This window comes from Rhinatrema bivittatum, chromosome 3 (genome assembly GCF_901001135.1).
Source record: "Rhinatrema bivittatum chromosome 3, aRhiBiv1.1, whole genome shotgun sequence".
Classification (NCBI taxonomy): Eukaryota; Metazoa; Chordata; class Amphibia; order Gymnophiona; family Rhinatrematidae; genus Rhinatrema; species Rhinatrema bivittatum.
Window position 1 is genome coordinate 357273729 of NC_042617.1, and position 18945 is coordinate 357292673.

The following is an 18945-nucleotide window of genomic DNA, read 5'->3' on the forward strand; positions in this document are numbered from 1 at the left end:
TAATTTTGTTATGTTACAACTTTTAGATTTTTTTTTTTGCTCAGACCTCTTGCTGAAGGGGCAGTTTTACAAATATGAGTAATGAATACCCCTATCTTTCCTTTAAGAGCCCTTGGTGCGTCACCCTGACTTCCGTTTGTTTGCGTGCATGAATCCAGCTACAGATGTTGGCAAAAGAAATCTTCCTCCAGGAATAAGGAATAGGTAAGTGGAGAAAACGAGCTTTTATGGTTGTTTAAAAGGTCTGATTCACGAAGGCTGTTGTCTCATTCTGTCTGTGTGGGTGAGGAGAGAAATCTTAGTAAGTCAAGTCCAAAATGCTATTCAACCTCTAATTTATATCAGGTTAGAGGACTGCCATCCTGCTTGTCCTCCAAGAAAGCAGTTACTGTTCTCAGAGGACAGCAAGATGTTGGCTCTTACGAAAGCCACTCTCTTCCCCTGAGTTGGTTTATTCATGAATTAGCTATATCATGGACTGAGGAACTGTGCCTAGGGGACAGGGTGATAACTCAGCTTTACATGCTCAGTAGGGTGTTTGAAAGTCCTAGAATCTTTAAGATCAAAGGTCTGGGCCAGACTCCAACTGACTATGTCACCCATGTGTAAGGACTGACATCCTGCTGTCCTTGGAACTCTGCTTTATTTCTTTACTCTTTTTTTTTTTTTTATAAGACTTTATAACTTTTCAATAATTGTACATCAAAATTACAAAATACAGTTTTTTATATAATTACTTTATTCATTTTGTTTCATTTTAGTGTGCACTAATTTTATTTAGTGCATACTAATATGAAATGACACAGAATGAAAATGCACATCCCTACCAGCTACACACACATTCAGATGTTCCAGGTATGCATGACCTAAACAGCCAGTTTGAACCACGTCCATCCTAAAGAGTTCCTTGCAGTTACATGAGGAAATTCAACATTGGTGATTTTGTCTGTAGTCAAAAGCAGAAGTTTGACTTATAATAAAGTCAGTCAGTTCATTGTTGTAGACATTTGGGTCTGTTTACTAAAATGTGGCATACAGTGACACGTTAATGTGTGTTAACGCAGCTTCCATTATTTCTAATGTGACCTATTTACTAAAATGTCTCCATGTGTTGCTACTAAATAGGGCTTCCTTTTGGGTCGATACAGTAAAAGTCGCGGGTGAACAGGCCACGCTCCTGTGCACGTGATTCTGTATTCAAATGAGGGCCCGCGGCAAAAAGAGGCGCTAGGGACACTAGCGCGTCCCTAGCGCCTCTTTTTGGACAGGAGAGGCAGCTGTCAGTGGGTTTGACAGCTGACGCTCAATTTTGCCAGCATCGGTTCTCAAACCCGCTGACAGCCACGGGGTTGGAAACCGGATGCCGGCAAATTTGAGCATCCGGTTTTCAAGCCATGGGCAGATTTCAAAAAAAATTTTTTTTTAAACTTTTAACTTTCGGGACCTCTGACTTAATATCACCAGTTTTTACTGCTTTTCTGTGCACTTTCCCGGTGCCTGGAGAAATTAACGCCTACCTTTGTGTAGGCGCTAATTTCTGAAAGTAAAATGTGCGGCTTAGCTGCACATTTTGCTTTCTGAATCGCGTGGGAATACCTAATAGGGCCATCAACATGCATTTGCATCTTGCGGATGCTATTAGGTTCGGGGGGGTTGGACGTGCTTTTTTGACGCGCTACTACCCCTTACTGAATAAGGGGTAAAGCTAGCGCATCAAATGCGCGTCCAATTGCGGGTTAACAGTACACTCCGCCGGAGCGCGCTGTACTGTATCGGCCTGTTTGTGAGTAAATTTATTTCTCAGTAAAGTCAGTTCATTGTTGCAGACCTGTTATTTGTTTGTGGTCTTGTTTTACTTTGAGGGAATTATCTATTTAGACCTTGTAAGCTAGTCATCTGTTTGTAGTCCAGAGCTCAGTTTCCCAGCTCAGAACACTGCCTTTCTCTAAACTTATAAAATAGACACCACATCTTCTATATTACATAGTCCCGATGTGGTCTAAGCATAGTTGTCTGTGAGTCTGAACAACACTATGCATGCTCTCCCCTTTTGATACTCAAAGAATAAAATGAGTATTACCAAGTCCTGTGTTGTAGGGAGAGTGAGATATTCTGTACTGGTCAGAATCATCTGATGCTTAATTACCCTTTAGGCCTCAGTACCCCTTTGAGTGAATAGTCTCACAATCAGTTTTAGTACTTAATAAGATGTTCCCTGTACGTACCCGGATCAGTCCAGACAGTGGGTTATGTCCCCCTTCCAGCAGATGAAGTCAGAGGAAAAACTGTAAGGACGGCCCCTAATAGGTTGGAGCGCCCTCTGCTTCTCTTCAGTATAGAGAATATCAAAGCCAGAAAATACATGGTATGGATCAACAAATATGAACTGTAAACTCAATTGGAAAACAGATAGCTCTTAGTAATACTCGTAGAACTTGCAAAAGGAACTGTTATACAGACTGATAAAGCAGAAAACAGGCTGGGCTCAATCCAGATAGGGAGGGTGTCTGGACTGATCCATGGTACTACATGAACGAAAATTAGCAGGTGAGTAATTTTCTTTTCCCGGATCAGTCCAGACAGTGGGATGTACCAAAGCTTCCCTACGTAGGGTGGGCCGAGGATAGCCCAGCACGAAGAACTTGAGCACCAAAAGAGCCAAACTCTGGAGACGGAACATGCAAGCGATAATGATGCACAAAAGTATGCAACGATTTCCAGGTAGCTGCTCTACATATCTCCTGAGTTAGAAACAGATTGGCTGTCCACCCAAGAGGCAGCCTGGGAGCGCAGGGTATGAGCCTTGAGACCCACAGGAGGCGTACGCCCAGAATTGATGTAAGCGGAAGAAATTGCATCCTTTAACCACCGAGCAATGGTGGTTTTGGAGGCCTTGCAGCCCCTTTTGGGACCGCCCCAGAGAACAAAGATGATCCATCAGACGAAAAGGATTAGTAGCTTCCAAATAGCGGATGAGAACCCGTTTTACGTCAAGTCGCTTGAGATCTCTAGAACTGTCTTCTGGGAAGGAAGTTCCACAGACTGGTTCAGATGGAAAGCGGAAACCATCTTGGGTAAGAAAGCAGGTGCCGTGCGTAATGAGACTCCCAAGTCGGAAAAATGGAAAGAAGGTTCCCTGCATGACAAAGCTTGGAGTTCCGAGATCCGTCGAGCCGAGCAAATGGCTACCAGGAATGGTGGTGCCATAGATGTAGGCGCGTAAAATCTGTTATGCGCTCCGGTGCATCAACTATGCGCGCGTGGGATGGGTGTGCAGGCAGGATGTGCGCACAAGTTGCAGATATGCGCCCGGCATAGTAAGCGCGTGTTAAGCGCATAAATTGTGCGCACGGTACTTGAGCGTGCAATGTGCGCACACGTAATTTGTGCGCCCGGCTCGCCCTTTGTGCGCACGGATCGAGACGGCGGACAGGGAAAAATGGCAACCACCTTGGAGGGTCTCCACGTGGGAGGACCCTTGGATCTAACCGGGGCCCGGCCCTGCTAGGGCGGATCAACCCGGTGGCATTGGTCCCGGCCGGCGACCTGTGCGACTCCTCGAGCTTCGGAGACCAGAGTCTTTAAAGAAGATTTCTACCTTACCTTGTCTCAGCGCTTCCCAGTTTCATTCTGGGCGGTCTCCGGCTGCGGGGGGAGAGGCAAATACCTTCACCACCGCGCTCGAGGTTGCACCCGCTGCCTCTCAGCCACGCCCGAAATCGGGGGCTAGGTCCCCGCCGAGGGTTGGCCGCCATGTATCATAAACATATTTTTGTTATGACAATCAGTTATCACATATGACATAAAGGTCCATATGATGAAAAGTGCACGATGACTTCTGTACAAAGGATGGGATGATTTCTGAAATCAGACATTTGACGTATGCAGATTTCTCAGCTGGGTGTATTTCTGACATCTGAGCATAGCCTCTTAAATCAGTATTAGGTGTATATGTTATTTAAAGCCTAATATAACAAGCAAAACAAATTCAAATTAATCAATGAGACAAATTCTGTCATGGCCTTAGCTCCCTACATCTAGTAATCCCTAACCTGCATAATAATCCTTCTTTATTATTGGTAACATGCAATAGTCAGGACCAGAAACAACTTAAGTGCTCAGACATTACACAGACACATGCATTTCACTAAACTGACACACAGATTCATTCATTGCATTCTTCAGGTGTCATGACACACACATAACGCAAAAAACAGATGATAAGTAACACATTTGAGCCCAAAAAGTAGACCAAAAAGTATTTGGATCGATCCAGAATAAAACAAAAATTAAAATTAAAATGATCTATTTAAAAATGAGAAAATCAAACTGAGGAAAAATATAATCTTCAAGCTTTACAGCTCAAATGACAAGGAAGGTGTTTTCTTTTTCAATCTGAAAAGATATAAACTCTGGCATACAATAAAGTAAGGTTATAGTTAAAGTGGAATTGCAGCATCATTGAAATTAACAGTGCCAGTAACACACAGACCATTGAATTGTTCTTGTAGCATCTCTATTTTTTTTTTTCAGGTTTACGGAGCTGTATGTGGAAGAGCTTGAGAATGAGGGTGATTTGCAAATCCTGATTATGGATTACTTAAGAGGATTAAATATGAACAAAAACACACTACAGGGAATCATAAAGTAAGTGTGCATCTGATTGCAGATCTTATTCACAATTTGTTTCCATAGAATTTTAGAGCCAAATGGGTCTGGCAAGAATTTGAGTTTCTGATTTGGGAACATTTTCTTTAAACGAAAATTTTCCATGGTAACAACATGAAATATCATGCAACTATTTCCACTGCTCTCAAAACAAAACAAACCCCCCCCAATTCTGCATCACCTCAGCATACAATGCAACATAAAAATAAAAAGTATCAACAAATCTGCAACCTCAAGGCACCTGTCTCATTGCATTCCAACTAATTAATAAGGAATAAGAAAAAGTGAATTGAAGTTGTCCTTTTTCTGCTGGAATCATAAATGGTTTATACCAAATCATGTTCATGAAATGTACATTAATTCATGTTCATTTTTTTTTTGTTTTTTTTAATAGTCAAAATGAGGTAGTGAAGGCATTGCAGGGTTGGAGTGGGTGTCTCATGGTGTGGGTGGTGGCTGAGAGGATGAGAGGTAGTCATTGGGTAGGGGGGGGGGGTCACTATGGGACTAAGGGCTCTCCATCTACCCCGTCCCCATTGCAGTCTTCCCTCCCTTTCTCTTCACTCTGTCCTTCTTCCCCTCACCATGGCATTCTCTCTTCCCCTTGCTACCCTCCTCTCCACTCATTGCTTGGGCTGCCTACTGGACCACATCTGCAGCCATGCCTTTTTTTGGGTTGGGAGGGCTTGGGCTGGATGTGATGACATTGTCCAACCGCTGCTTCTATGCCGCCTCTTGATTCCTGGTAGTCAGATGTAATTGGAGCACTTGAAGGTAAGACTATTTTAGTTGAGTTCCCACCCCCCGGTTAAAATAGAAAAACCCAATTTCCCCATTGAGGGTGCTGTTCCAGGAATTTGGGGATTAACTGAAAATCAGAAGTCCTGTGTCTATTGTAGTTGGATGCTCTGTATTAACTTGTTCATGGTGGTAGAGAAAATAAAGTTTCAACTAAAAAAAACAAAACCAAACAAACCCCAGATTCTAAAGAATATCACTGCTTACCGTATTTTTCGCTCCATAAGACGCACTTTTTTTCCCCAAAAAATGGGGGGGAAATGTGGGTGCGTCTTATGGAGCGAAGGTAGTGTCTCTCCCTCTCGCGCGCCGTTCCCCGCCCCCTCCCAATCAGCATGGTGACGCGGGTGTGTCATATTCTGCCGGCGGAACTTGAGCTCCCTGCCCGTCTGCTGTTCCCGGGGTGCATCTCCCTCTCGCGCGCCGTTCCCCGCCCCCTCCCAATCAGCATGGTGACGCGGATGTGTCACATTCTGCCGGCGGAACTTGAGCTCCCTGCCGGTCTGCTGTTCCCGGGGTGCATCTCGCTGCGAAGGCCGGCGCCGCACAGGTCAGGCATCAGCTGTTTGAACTGCGTGGGCTATGGAGGCCCCTCCAGTTTGGATGGCTGGCATTTGACCTGTGCCGCGCCAGCCTTCGCAGTGGGATGCACCCTGGGAACAGCAGACCGGCAGGGAGCTGTTTGAACTGGAAGGGCCTCCGTAGCCCACGCGGTTCAAACAGATGATGACTGACCTGCGCCATGCCGATCTTGCAGTGAGCTGCACCCCGGGACCGGCGGGGAGCTCGGGCTCTGCAGGAGGACCTCTCTTGCAGTCCAGAGTAAGAACTTCACTCCTTGTGGTTTGGATGTATTGGAGGGTCATGGGGGTGGTATACTGCCTGGGATGGAGGACACATGACACAGACCAGCAAATAGAATTACTGCCTGTGCTGATTAAGTGGCTACCTGTTGAAATATTAGGAGCAATTGCTCTCCTAATCAATGTAATATAGCCCTGACTATTTATTATTGAACTTTGGAGCAGTCATGAAAGTTTAAAATAACTGGTGTGAGAGAGCTGTGTGAATGAGGGAGAGAGTCTGAGTGTGTGATTGTCTGTGGGTATGTGTATATGTGAGGGAGAGCCAATGAGTTGAGTGGGGGAGAGTGCTAGTGAGTGTGAAAGAGCCTTGTATGATTGTGAGGGAGAGAAAAGCAGCAAGTACCTGTGTGGATGTTCTCTGCCTTACTATAAAAAAACAAAACCAAAAAAATATCCCATGGACTGCCACCAGCGGGGAGCTCCGTACAGAGCCCATCAAGGGGACAGAATTATTTTTCTTAATTTTCCTCCTCCAAATCCTAGGTGCGTCCTATTGTCAGGTGCGTCTTATAGTGCGAAAAATACGGTATATTAAAGGAAAATACAGTAATGGTTTTCAACACACTGATTCCCCCCCCCCTTTGTTTCAGCTTTTACTTGTGTGTCCGAAAAGAGGCCAGTACAAAACTGGTGGATGGTACGGGGCACAGACCCCATTATAGCCTTCGCACGCTGTGCAGAGCTCTGAGATATGCAGCTGCTAATCCCTGTAAGAACATTCAGCGCTCACTCTACGAGGTAATATTGGCTTTTACCCCTTTTTATTTTAAATTCTTGTAGATACTGATATCCCTCACAATTTTATGTATGTAGTGATTGATCGCACTTTCCCTTGTTTGCGCCTCCCTTATTCTTACTAACTGTTTTTCTCTAGTGAGCAGCAGAACTGTCTAGAGAAGAAGCTGGGGCTGCAGAAAGCCACAGCAGCTGTTTTTAAATTCTTTTGCTTACATGTTATATTGGTCAAGGTTTGTTTTTGTGTTTGTTTGCGTTTTTTTTTTTTTTTTTTAGCATTTCTTAGCAAGGCTAAATAGCTTAACCTTTGTTCCTCAAAGGGGTTTTAATAAGTGCTTGGTGTGTTCTGCTGTCATGCAAAACAAAATGTGAAAATAAAATTTATTAGGACAAGATAAAAGAAGACTAAAATAAAAGACCAAGAGATGAAAGGAGAGAGCCCAAGAAACAGGCACATTGAGAGGTCTAGCTAGTACTGAGATTTAGATGAGAAGAGTGGTGTTCTGTATGGAAGAAAAATGGGTAGAGGAGACTGAGGCTGCTCAGACAAACACATTTCTAATCTTTAAGGTGCTTTACAGTCTTGAATAAAATAGGTTGCAATAACTCAAACTTATTTTTACCAGCATTAAAAACTGAAGGCAATGCATGTGAGATTTCAAGATCACCTTCCAAAGCAAGCTTGTGTGATCTCAAATGCTCATTATCTTGGTCCAGTACTTATGGTGGCTCTCACTGTAAGGTATCATGGCCTGCAAATCAATTTTCCAATGACTTAAACTACTTGTAGGGTGCAAGGAAGATAACCTCTTAACTTATCTACCATAGAAGCTTTTGATTTTTGCTATAACATTTTTTCCTTCAAATTCACCTGTTTTTCTAAGAGGACAAGCAGGATCTCCGTTCTCATACATGGAGTGACATCATCTGATGAACTTTGACTGTGCCTCATTGGGCATGTCTCCATGGGGTCCCTTCAGGCTTACTTTTTCATGTAGCTTCACCTGCAGTCTGGTGTCTGTTTCTGGGCCTGTTTTTTTTTTTCCTCCCAGAAACAGGATTGTTCTTTGCATGATCCCATTTGTCTATTCATCATAGTTTACCGTAGGTAAGGTTTTTCAGTCACTTTCGCTAAATTGACTTTCATGACATTCCCTTCTATGGTGGTGTGTCACTGGTCCCCGCGGGCCATAACCTGCCGCAGCCATAGAGTTCAAGTTTGCGTCTCTTCTGTTTCAGCTGGATATGTCTAATGGGTTCCAGCATTGCTTCTGGTGCAAAAGAACCATGTCTGTCATGGGCCCTCTTGATAGATGTGCCCTTAGCTTTTGTGCATCACATGAGGTCCAGAGTGTTAGAAATGTGCGACCATGATCCTGAAAGGTCTCCATTCCTAACTGGAGCTTATGGATACTCTTTGGACACCAGAAGAGCAGTGCATCAAAGGCATTAACATTGAAGAACATCTGAGCTGTATCGATGGAAGGAGTGTCAGCTGCATCAGGGGGTTATTCGGGTCCCTTGTTACCACTGACTGATAGGTAACCTGGAGACAGTTCACTTTCTGACTCTTCTTGGTTGAAGAAGGTATCGGATTCTGTCATTTTGACTCCTACGGAGCATTGAAACGCCACCGTCCCCCATACCAGTGAAGGAGCTCCTGCCATACATCTTGGTACCCCTGCTCGAGGATCTGGATGTACTGGTTGGAGCACCTCTGACACAACCGGTGCCCAAAGGACCCTCTGTTACCCAGCTGCCACAGATACCCCTCTCGGGTGCGATACCCATTATTGTGTCCTCAGAGGAGGAAGATGCACACCGACCACTGGCGCCATTCAGTGCAGTGATCCAGGGGCCTATTTCCCCGAGCCCTTGCTCGGGCCGTCCAATCTCCTGAGACCCTCAAACCCCCTGCTTCCACGGGGGCCATCGGCCCCATCAGTGCCTTCTGTTCCCTCATAGCCCTCAGTGCCTAGGTCTGGGGATTTGCGCATACTTTACCCGTGTAGGCCCCACGGGGAGATGAATCTTGGAGACCGCTGTCAGGGTGGCTGCTGTGGGCATCTGTGCCCGTAGGATGGCCTCACTAAGTGCTTCTGACCTAAAGTCAGAGGTCCAAGAGAAGTTGGCTGACCTCCCCTGTACAGGAGAGAATCTTTTTGGGAACAAGGTCAGGGATGCAGTAGCCCCGTTGAAGGATCACCATGAAAACTTTCAAGAACTATCCGCCAGAGCTTTGGACCCGCCATCCTCTGCATGGAAACCTCCCCAACTCAGTTGTAGGAGGTCTTTCTATAGGCAGTAGAAATATTCCTCTGCCTCCTAGTTTCGCACGCCCCATACTGTTTCCAGGGGCCGCTCCCTCCAACAGAACTCCTAGGCCCCAGCCGGCCCCGTCTTATGGGTTTTGACTGGACGCGAGCGAGCATGAATCAGCACGTCATATCCCTGCCATCTAATCCCCCAGTGGGGGTGTAGACTTCTTTACTTTGCCCATTGTTGGTCGATCATCATCTCAGACCATTGGGTCCTCACCATTGTTCATCAGGGGTATCGACTGAACTTCAGAGAGATACTGGAGGACTCTCCCCCATGGTCATCATGGGGTTCATCCGCCCAACAGGACATTCTTCTTGCAGAGCTCTCTGCCCTCCTACAGGTGGGAGCAGTAGAACCCGTTCCTTACCACCACCAGGGTTGAGGGTTCTATTCAAAGTATTTCTTGATACCCAAGGGAACTGGGGACTTGCACCTCATTCTCGATCTCAAGGCATTGAACAAATCCCTCAGAAGGGAAAAGTTCAAAATGGTTTTTCTTTGTACTCTAATCCCCCTGCTCAAAAAAGGGAACTGGCTCTGCTCCCCCGACCTCAAGGATGCCTACACCCACATCATCATCTTTCCCAGAGACAGGAAGTATTTGTGCTTTGTGGTGGGGAAGGCTCACTATCAATAGAGTGCTGCCATTTGGTTTGGCCTCAGCCTCTCGTGTCTTTACCCAAATGCCTGGCAGTGGTGCAGCACAGCTCAGATGGCAGGCGGTGCATGTCTTCCTTTACCTAGAATGGCTGATCAAAAGCAACCCCCAGGCAGGAGCGCTGGATGCTTTGGCCTGGACAATGGTGGCGCTGCAGTCTCTGGGATTTATCAACTACCCGAAGTCCCACCTTTGCCTGTCTCTTCAGCTGGACTTCATAGGAGCCAAACTGGACACAGCTCAGGCAAAAGCGTTTTTGCCCCATGATCGGGCTCTTGTCCTGTCCTTGCTGACAGCCTTGGTGCGCAACAGTCTGTATGTGTGAGTGCTCGCCTACTGCTTTGCTTGCTGGGCCACATGGCAGCCACTGTTCGTTACCCCATTAGCCCACCTCTGAATGCACAAAGCACAGTGGATGTTGCCGTCCCAATGGCAGCAGGCATCCAGGACCTCGAGGCTCATGTCTTCATCACACAACCTCTGAGGGTCTCTGTATCCTGGTGGGAGAACATCTTCACTCTGGAACGGGGGATTCCCTTCTAGGCTGTCCTGCCTCAAATAGTGCTTACCACCGATGCCTCTCCCCAGGGCTGGGATGCCCATGTGGACAACCTCCACGCGCAGGGTCAATGGACCACTCAAGAAGCTCTGTCAGATAAACTTCTTGGAGCTTAGGGCAATTTATTATGTGCTTTGGGCGTTCGGAAACCATTTGTTTCTCAAGGTGGCCCTGATTCGAATGGACTATCAGGTTGCTTTGTGGTACATCAAGCAAGGAGGCACAGGATCATTCTTCCTCTGCCAAGAGGCTGTGCAAATCTGGTCCTGGGCTCTGTCACAAGGCATGTCCCTGCGAGCAACATACCTTCATGGGTTATGAATTAAACATGCCGGCTTTTTGCCAACAAAAATGATGTACCTGCTGGCATAGATTTGTCTCCCTCATTTTTTTTTTTCACTGGGGGCAGGGATTCCCATGTATGAGGTCTGCCATCCTATTTGTCCTGAGAAAGTAGAGTTACCTGCAGCAGGTGTTCGAGGACAGCATGATGTCAGTCCTAACGAAACCCACCTACTTCCCTTTGGAGTTGGCAATACCTTGAAATCTTCATCTGTGTGGTGATCAAAAAGGCAAATAGAATGTTAGGAATTATTTTGAAAGGAATAGAGAACAAAATTGAGAATGTTAATGCCTTTGCATAGGTCCATGGTGTGACTGCACCTTGAGAATTGTGTGCAGTTCTGGTCGCCCAGTGAGGCAGTCAAAGTTCTAGAAACTTTGGCATACGTTTTCCATGCTGGGCTTCAAGTGATGATCATTTAATATTTTGCCTTTTGCGGTCACTTCAAAGCAGATCACATTCAGATAATGTAGGTACCTCCCTATTCCCAGAGGGTTACAATCTAGGGTAAAGTGACTCGCCCAAAGTCACAAGGAGTGGCACAGCAGGATTTGAACGCTGGCTTCCCTGGTTTGCAGCCTGCTGCTCTAACCATAGGCAACTCTTCCACCACATGTGCAAAGACTGACATCCTGTTGTCCTCTGAGAACATCTATTATAGGTGAGCAACTGCTTGCCTTTTTAACACAAGGGCTTTCCATTGGTGCTGTGCTTATATAGGTACTTTGTCCTGATGACTCATAATTCATTTCAAATGGAAGGAATTATATGGAGCTACAGTATGCTCCTAGATTAGCATGCCAAAACAGAGGGGGAGGGGGGTGGTAGGGTAAGAAGTGTCACCCATTCATGCAGCAGCTTTCTCGTTTTACCTTCTTTTGGAAATTTAAATCTCGTAGCAGGATCCCTCGTTATAGACACTTGATCCCATGGGGGAGAGGAAGCTATGGGTTACAGAGAACTTTGATGCAGTTTGACCCACCCTCTCCTTTCTCTGCAAATGGCATCTGAACCATAAAATAACCAAATGCAACCTAAGATTGTTTTGAAATTGCATGCCATCAGTCTGTCAAGAATAGATAAAAGTACATTCCCTCTTCTGAATTCTTCTTAATCTCTCTGGAACCAGAGCAGACATTGAAAATGCAGCAGTTTAAATCAACAATGTTCTGGGAGAAGGAATAGGCTAACCAGCATTGCAGAAGAAATAACTATCGCCCATTCCTAAAACCCTTGTTTTTGTCTAGTTTCCAGAAACGCCTGTAAGATAACATGGGTTATGCAAAACCTGTTGTCATTGAACGAAGCACCAGCTGAAAGAAGGCCTTGGCAGATAATGAATCCAAACTTTTGTTTTGCAGACAGATGCAATTTGGAAATGGCTATCCTAGAACATTTTTTCTAGATATATGAAAGAGGTGGTCTTCATGATGCCTTTTAGCCCAGAGCAAATGGTTGCAGTGCTAGCACTTTATGGTTATGCTGCTGCTGTTCAAGGAATCATGGGCATGAACATTTTGTAAAGCGAGGAATTATTGCTCATTCCCTGTACGTACCAGGATCAGTCCAGGACACCTGGGTTGTGACCCCGCACCAGTAGATGGAGACAGATTAAAACTTGTGGGCGGAGCCATATATGCTCCTGTGCCAGTCACAGCCCCTCAGTCTTACTCTGTCTCCAGTAGGTGGTGCAGGTGTAGTCACAGCCTCTGGGTGCCCTGAGGACTGATACTTAGTTTTAGTCAGGGTTATTTTGCTTATTTTGGTTATTTTAAGCTCAGTTTGTATTTTTTTTTTTGATTCTACTTCTGGTTAGAGTAGTTTAAAGAAGCTGTCCGTCCTGCCTCCCAGGGGGGTGGGAAAGTTCTGAGAGGACCATCCCCCCCTGGTTGAGGCCGCTGCTGAGGGTCGAGGACCCGAACTACTAAAGCAGCAGCGTCGGGGGTGACACCGGGGAGCCCGGTTCACTCACCCCCAACAGGAGCAGGAACCCCAGGACCCTGGACAGCGGCAGGTTTGCTTTAAAAAAAAAAAAAAAAAAAAAAAGTGTGTTTAATTTCTTTTGTTTGTGCCGGCTCTCCGTTTCTTCTTCGCCGGGGGGGGGGGGAGAAAAGGTCCTCGGTTCGGCAAGGGGAGGGGAGTTTTTCGGCATTCAAATCTTTATTTTATTTTTCAATTTTTTCTTCACATTTTCCCGCTGCGGCCGCGAGAATGCCTAGGGGCACAACTTGCCGTGCTTGCGGCTCTGCGCGCGCGCGGCTCTCTCGTGAGGGAATTTGTTCTGCATGCGTCCCGGGCGGGGAAGGACCGTCTGTCAGGTAGGGGGGTCCATTCCCGGTCGGTACGGTCGCCGTCGTGCACTCCCGCCGCTTCTATCGTGCCAGCTGACTCCTTCCCGCTTAGTGCAGGAGCGGCGGCCATCTTGGCCTCAGTTCACGAAGTTGTACAGGAACCTGCAGGGGTTTCTGCCGCGCCTCCCGAGTTATCTCCTCAACAACGGCCTTCAGGGGGGGCTTCCGCTGGGGGGGCTGAGTCCCCGGATGAGGCTGGCGAGGAAACGGACTCCTCAGATTCGGGGTCGTCTTTTTCGGCGGATTTTGCCCTCCTGCTGCGAAAAGTTTTAAAATATAAGGGCCGCAGGCGCAAGGAACTTCATGGACACTCTAAAAAGGAAGAAAAAATCTCGGGATGACCCTGCGACAGGAACTCGGACACCAAGAGGTATCCCGCAGGATACAGAATCAGAGTCCACCTCACAAGATGAGGTAAATCCGCCCGACGAGCCCCTGATGGGGGCCGATGGCGCGTCAGGGGACAGTTCTGCCCAAACATGGCTGAGCAAACCTTCGCAAGCCGGTGATGGGGACGACCCAAAGGTGGTACGCCTTTTCCGAAGGGACGAGCTGTCCCCGCTTATCCCTGCAATCCTCAGCGAGTTAGGGGTTGAAGCCCCACCGACAGTCTCGCGCCCCGGAGCAACTGTGGACCCGGTCCTCCTAGGACTCACTGGTCCAGCGGTAGCCTTCCCATTCCATTTCTCGGCGTCTGACATTTTGTTTCGGGAGTGGGATACTCCTGAACTAGGTCTGAAGGTATCTAAGGCAATGGATAAGCTCTACCCTTTGCCAGAAGACGCACTGGAACTTCTTCGGCTTCCAAAGGTGGATTCAGCGGTGTCGGCGGTAACTAAACGTTCCACGATTCCGGTCACTGGGGCCACAGCCCTTAGAGACATACAGGACAGGAAGCTTGAGGTGCAGCTCAAAAAGATCTTCGAGGACTCAGCGTTGGGGGTCCGGGCTGCCATTTGTAGCAACTATGCCATGCGGGCTAGTTTGCGCTGGGCCCAAGTTCTACAGGCGAATGCAGGTCTTTCTCCTGAAGAGGCCACGCAGGCGGATCGCCTAGAGGCTGCCATTGCTTATAGTGCGGATGCTCTTTATGACCTACTACGTACTTCAGCAAGATCCATGGTCTCTGCAGTCTCGGCGCGTCGCTTGCTTTGGCTTCGCAATTGGTCGGCGGATGGATCCTCCAAGGCTCACCTTGGAGCCCTGCCCTTCAAGGGGAAGTTGTTATTTGGCAAAGAGTTGGATGATCTCATGCTTTCTCTTGGAGAGAACAGAGCTTTTAAACTCCCAGAAGACAGGTCCAGAGCCCGATCCTCCTATCCGTCCAGGTCCCGGTTTCGAGGTAACGAGATCTCGTCCACAGAGGTCCTCGGCTCCTTCTTATCGCTCGACTTCTTCCCGGGCCTCTTCGTGGCTACAGTCCTTTCGTGGGAAACGTTACGGCAGACAGGGAGGCACCCCGTCCGGCTCGGGTCCCAAAGCCTCTCAATGAGATACGGCGGGTCCATTCCTTACGGCAACCAAGGACCTCCGTTCCAAACGTAGGGGCGAGGTTGACTTTATTTTTCGAGGAATGGACCAAAATAACATCCGATCAGTGGGTCCTCAATGTAATAAGGCACGGTTACGCGTTAGATTTTGTACGGACTCCAATGGACAAGTTCCTGATGTCGCCCTGCAAGTGCCCAAAAAAGACCATGGCAGTGCTAAGCACTCTCAGGCGTCTGGAGGACTTAGGAGCAATCGTCCCCGTACCTCCCGATCAGCAAGGCGCAGGTCGTTATTCCATCTACTTCATCGTGCCAAAGAAGGACGGCACGTTCCGGCCAATTTTGGATCTCAAAGGGGTAAACAAATGTCTGCGCATTCCACACTTCAAGATGGAAACAATTCGGTCAGTGATTGCCTCAGTTCGTCCAGGCGAATTCATGGCCTCTTTAGATCTCACGGAGGCGTACCTCCACGTCGGAATTCAGCCGTCTTTCCAGAGGTTCCTCAGATTTTGCATCTTGGGCAGACACTACCAATTTCGGGCTCTTCCCTTCGGCCTCGCCACAGCTCCGCGAACATTTACAAAGGTAATGGTAGTAGTGGCGGCTCATCTTCGACAAGAGGGGTTCCTGGTACACCCCTACTTGGACGATTGGCTTATTCGGGCCAAGTCCGAGACCCGTTGCCGTCAGGCGGTGGCCAGAGTCCTCCAGTTGTTGCAGACCTTAGGTTGGGTTGTCAATCTCAACAAGAGTCAGCTTGTTCCTACCCAGTCCTTGGAATACCTGGGAGCTCTTTTCGACACGAAGCAGGGCAAGGTTTTTCTGTCCGCGGATCGTGCACGCAAGCTTCAGTGTCAAGTGCGTCGATTATTAAGTCTTCAGCTGCCGCTGGTTCGCGATTATCTTACGGTTCTGGGATCTATGGCGTCCACACTGGCGTTGGTTCCTTGGGCTTTTGCTCATCTGCGACCATTACAATTTGCGTTGCTCTCCCGATGGAAGCCGGTATCAGAAGAGTTCCACCTACCACTTCCACTCACGACTCAGGCGCGGGAGAGTCTTCACTGGTGGCTCGATCCGGGCCATCTCTCTTGCGGAGTGTCTCTGTTGGTCCCCGATTGGACAGTGGTGACGACGGATGCCAGTCTCTCCGGTTGGGGAGCGGTCTGCCTAGACAAGTCGGTACAGGGCCGATGGTCCTCCGTCCAGTCGCAGTGGTCCATCAACCGTCTGGAAACCAGAGCGGTGCGCCTGGCTCTGCAAGCCTTCCTCCCGTTGGTCCAAGGGAAGGCGGTCCGTGTGTTGTCGGACAATGGAACAACAGTATCATACATCAATCGCCAAGGAGGGACAAGAAGTCCACTTGTGGCGGAAGAGGCAAAGCTTCTGATGAGTTGGGCAGAGCGCCATCTCAACTCCATAGCAGCATCTCACATAGCCGGGGTCGACAATGTTCAGGCGGACTTCCTCGGTCGACACCACCTCGACCCCGGAGAATGGGAGCTGACGGAAGATGCTTTTCATCTCATTTGCGATCGGTGGGGGCTGCCCCACATGGACCTGATGGCCACGTGGCACAACGCGAAGGCTCCTCGATTTTACAGTCGACGTCGGGAGCGAGGAGCCGAGGGCGTCGATGCGCTGGTTCTTCCTTGGCCAGCCAACGTGTTGTTGTACGTATTCCCTCCGTGGCCAATGATAGGCAAGATCTTAAGGCGCATAGAGTTGCACCCGTCCAACGTGATCATGGTAGCGCCGGAGTGGCCACGGCGCCCTTGGTTTGCGGATCTCGTTCAGCTGTCGGTGGATGTTCCCCTTCGGCTACAGGGGTTTCCGGGGCTCCTTCGTCAGGGCCCCGTTTGTTTGGAGGATGCGGATCACTTCTGTCTCGCGGCATGGCTTTTGAGAGGCAACGTCTAAAGAAAAAAGGCTATTCAGATGCGGTGGTAGCCACGTTACTGCGGTCCAGAAAGCAGTCTACGTCCTTGGCTTATGTACGTGTCTGGGTAGTTTTTGAGGAGTGGTGTATCAGCCGAGGGCTAGATCCCATTTCCGCTTCCGTCTCTGATATTCTGACTTTTCTTCAGGCTGGTCTAGCCAAAGGGCTTTCTTGTAGTACCCTTCGTGTACAAGTGGCGGCGATTGGTTGTCTGCGGGGTAAGGTTCGCGGTTCCTCTCTGGCCCTGCATCCCGATGTCTCTCGTTTTCTTCGGGGGGCTAAACATCTTCGTCCACCACTACATCATCCATGTTCCTCCTGGAATCTTAATTGGGTCCTTTCTTCTTTGTCTACGGCTCCGTTCGAACCCTTAAAACGGTCTACTCTTAAGGATCTTACTTTAAAGACCGTTTTCCTGGTTGCGATTACCTCTGCTCGGAGAGTCTCGGAATTACAGGCTTTGTCTTGTCGGGAGCCATTCCTGCGGATTTCAGATACGGGAGTTTCCCTGCGGACGGTTCCGTCTTTTTTGCCAAAAGTGGTGTCACCATTTCATTTGAACCAGTCTATTGAGCTTCCTGCTTTCGCAGGTGCTGAATATTCGGACCCGCAATGGAAAGAATTGCGGAAGTTGGATGTGCGGAGGGTTCTCCTCCGTTATCTAGAAGTCACTAACCCTTTCCGGGTGTCGGATCATCTCTTTGTTCTATTCTCGGGCCCAAAGAAAGGAGGCCCGGCTTCCAGGACGACAATCGCACGGTGGCTTAAAGAGGCCATCGGCTCAGCGTACGTGTTACGAGGGAAGCCTATCCCGAACGGTCTCAGGGCTCATTCGACAAGAGCTCATGCTGCGTCTTGGGCGGAATCTTCTCAGGTTTCGCCTCAAGAGATTTGTAGGGCAGCTACCTGGAAGTCCTTACATACCTTCATTAGACACTATCGGTTGGATGTTCAGGCTGCGGTTTCCGGGGGTTTTGGAGAGAGGGTACTTCGAGCGGGACTCTCTGCTTCCCACCCTCGGTAATTTAGCTCTGGTACATCCCAGGTGTCCTGGACTGATCCTGGTACGTACAGGGAAAGGAAAATTAGTTTCTTACCTGATAATTTTCGTTCCTGTAGTACCAAGGATCAGTCCAGGATCCCGCCCGTGCTGTTGTGAAGAATCGGAGAGTCCGCTCATCTCTTGTTAACTATTCCGGTTATTGCTTTGCTCCCTCGTTTTGGGGTTCTGTTCCGGTTGGGGGTCCTTGAATGGCTCCCTGTTAAGGTTAGTTATTTAGTTTGGTTGTTCTGTTTTTTGTCTACTTTGACATTACGTATGACTGAGGGGCTGTGACTGGCACAGGAGCATATATGGCTCCGCCCACAAGTTTTAATCTGTCTCCATCTACTGGTGCGGGGTCACAACCCAGGTGTCCTGGACTGATCCTTGGTACTACAGGAACGAAAATTATCAGGTAAGAAACTAATTTTCCTTTCCTGGGACCCTCATTTTTAGTTTCAGGAAATATTTGCTGTGATAGAGTTGACACAACTTTCTTCCAAAAGGCTTTTGTTGCCTGCAGTACCATTTGGTGTTGGGGGGAAGTGCACTGTTCAGTATACTCAGTGATATTGGGATTGAGTGACAATTGTGTGTGTGATAAAGCTGTGTCTGACAAGCAAATTTGTTTTTTGCTTTCAGGAAATAGGGTTTTAATTTCCTGGCTTCACAGCCGTGCAAGAGAATAGACTTGCCCTGGCTTTATTTAATTTCTGAAAGCAGGCAAAATGCAGCTTTTGGGAGTGTCCATTGTAATCTTCTGGCATTAAATTTTGCTACTTTGAACACCCCTGCACCCGAAGCAGATGTACTACTGTTTGTTGCCTTCCACTTTGGTGCACCACAGCAGTCTCCTGAGCCATGCGGTGGCCAAAAATTCTAAGTTTGTTTGCAAAAGGACACATGTAAATTGGATATCTACAGATTAGCTTTAGTTGCTGGTGTTGGTAGCTTGGAGGAGACAGTCTGTCTTTTCAGTAATACTTGTACAACTTGTATGTTCTTAAGATGTCTTGTTTTAGTAATCCTCTTTTTGTGATTCTAGGGTTTTTGCTTGGGCTTCCTGACACAACTGGACAGAATCTCTCATCCAATAGTGCAGAACTTAATCTCTCATCACATTGTTCACTGTAGCATCAAAAACCTACTCAAACAGGTAGGTGTCTGTTTT

General features: G+C 47.9%; 1 protein-coding gene across 2 annotated transcripts in view; it reads left to right on the forward strand.

The window, feature by feature from the left end:
* The window catches only part of MDN1 (midasin AAA ATPase 1), a 765271-nt gene that overhangs the window by 155732 nt on the left and 590594 nt on the right, over nt 1-18945 (forward strand). For both annotated transcript variants that reach the window (XM_029595415.1, XM_029595414.1), the window contains exons 19-22: nt 108-204; nt 4534-4647; nt 6923-7070; nt 18820-18930. In XM_029595415.1, coding sequence (XP_029451275.1) covers nt 108-204; nt 4534-4647; nt 6923-7070; nt 18820-18930 — 470 coding nt within the window. The remainder of the gene's footprint in view (nt 1-107; nt 205-4533; nt 4648-6922; nt 7071-18819; nt 18931-18945) is intronic.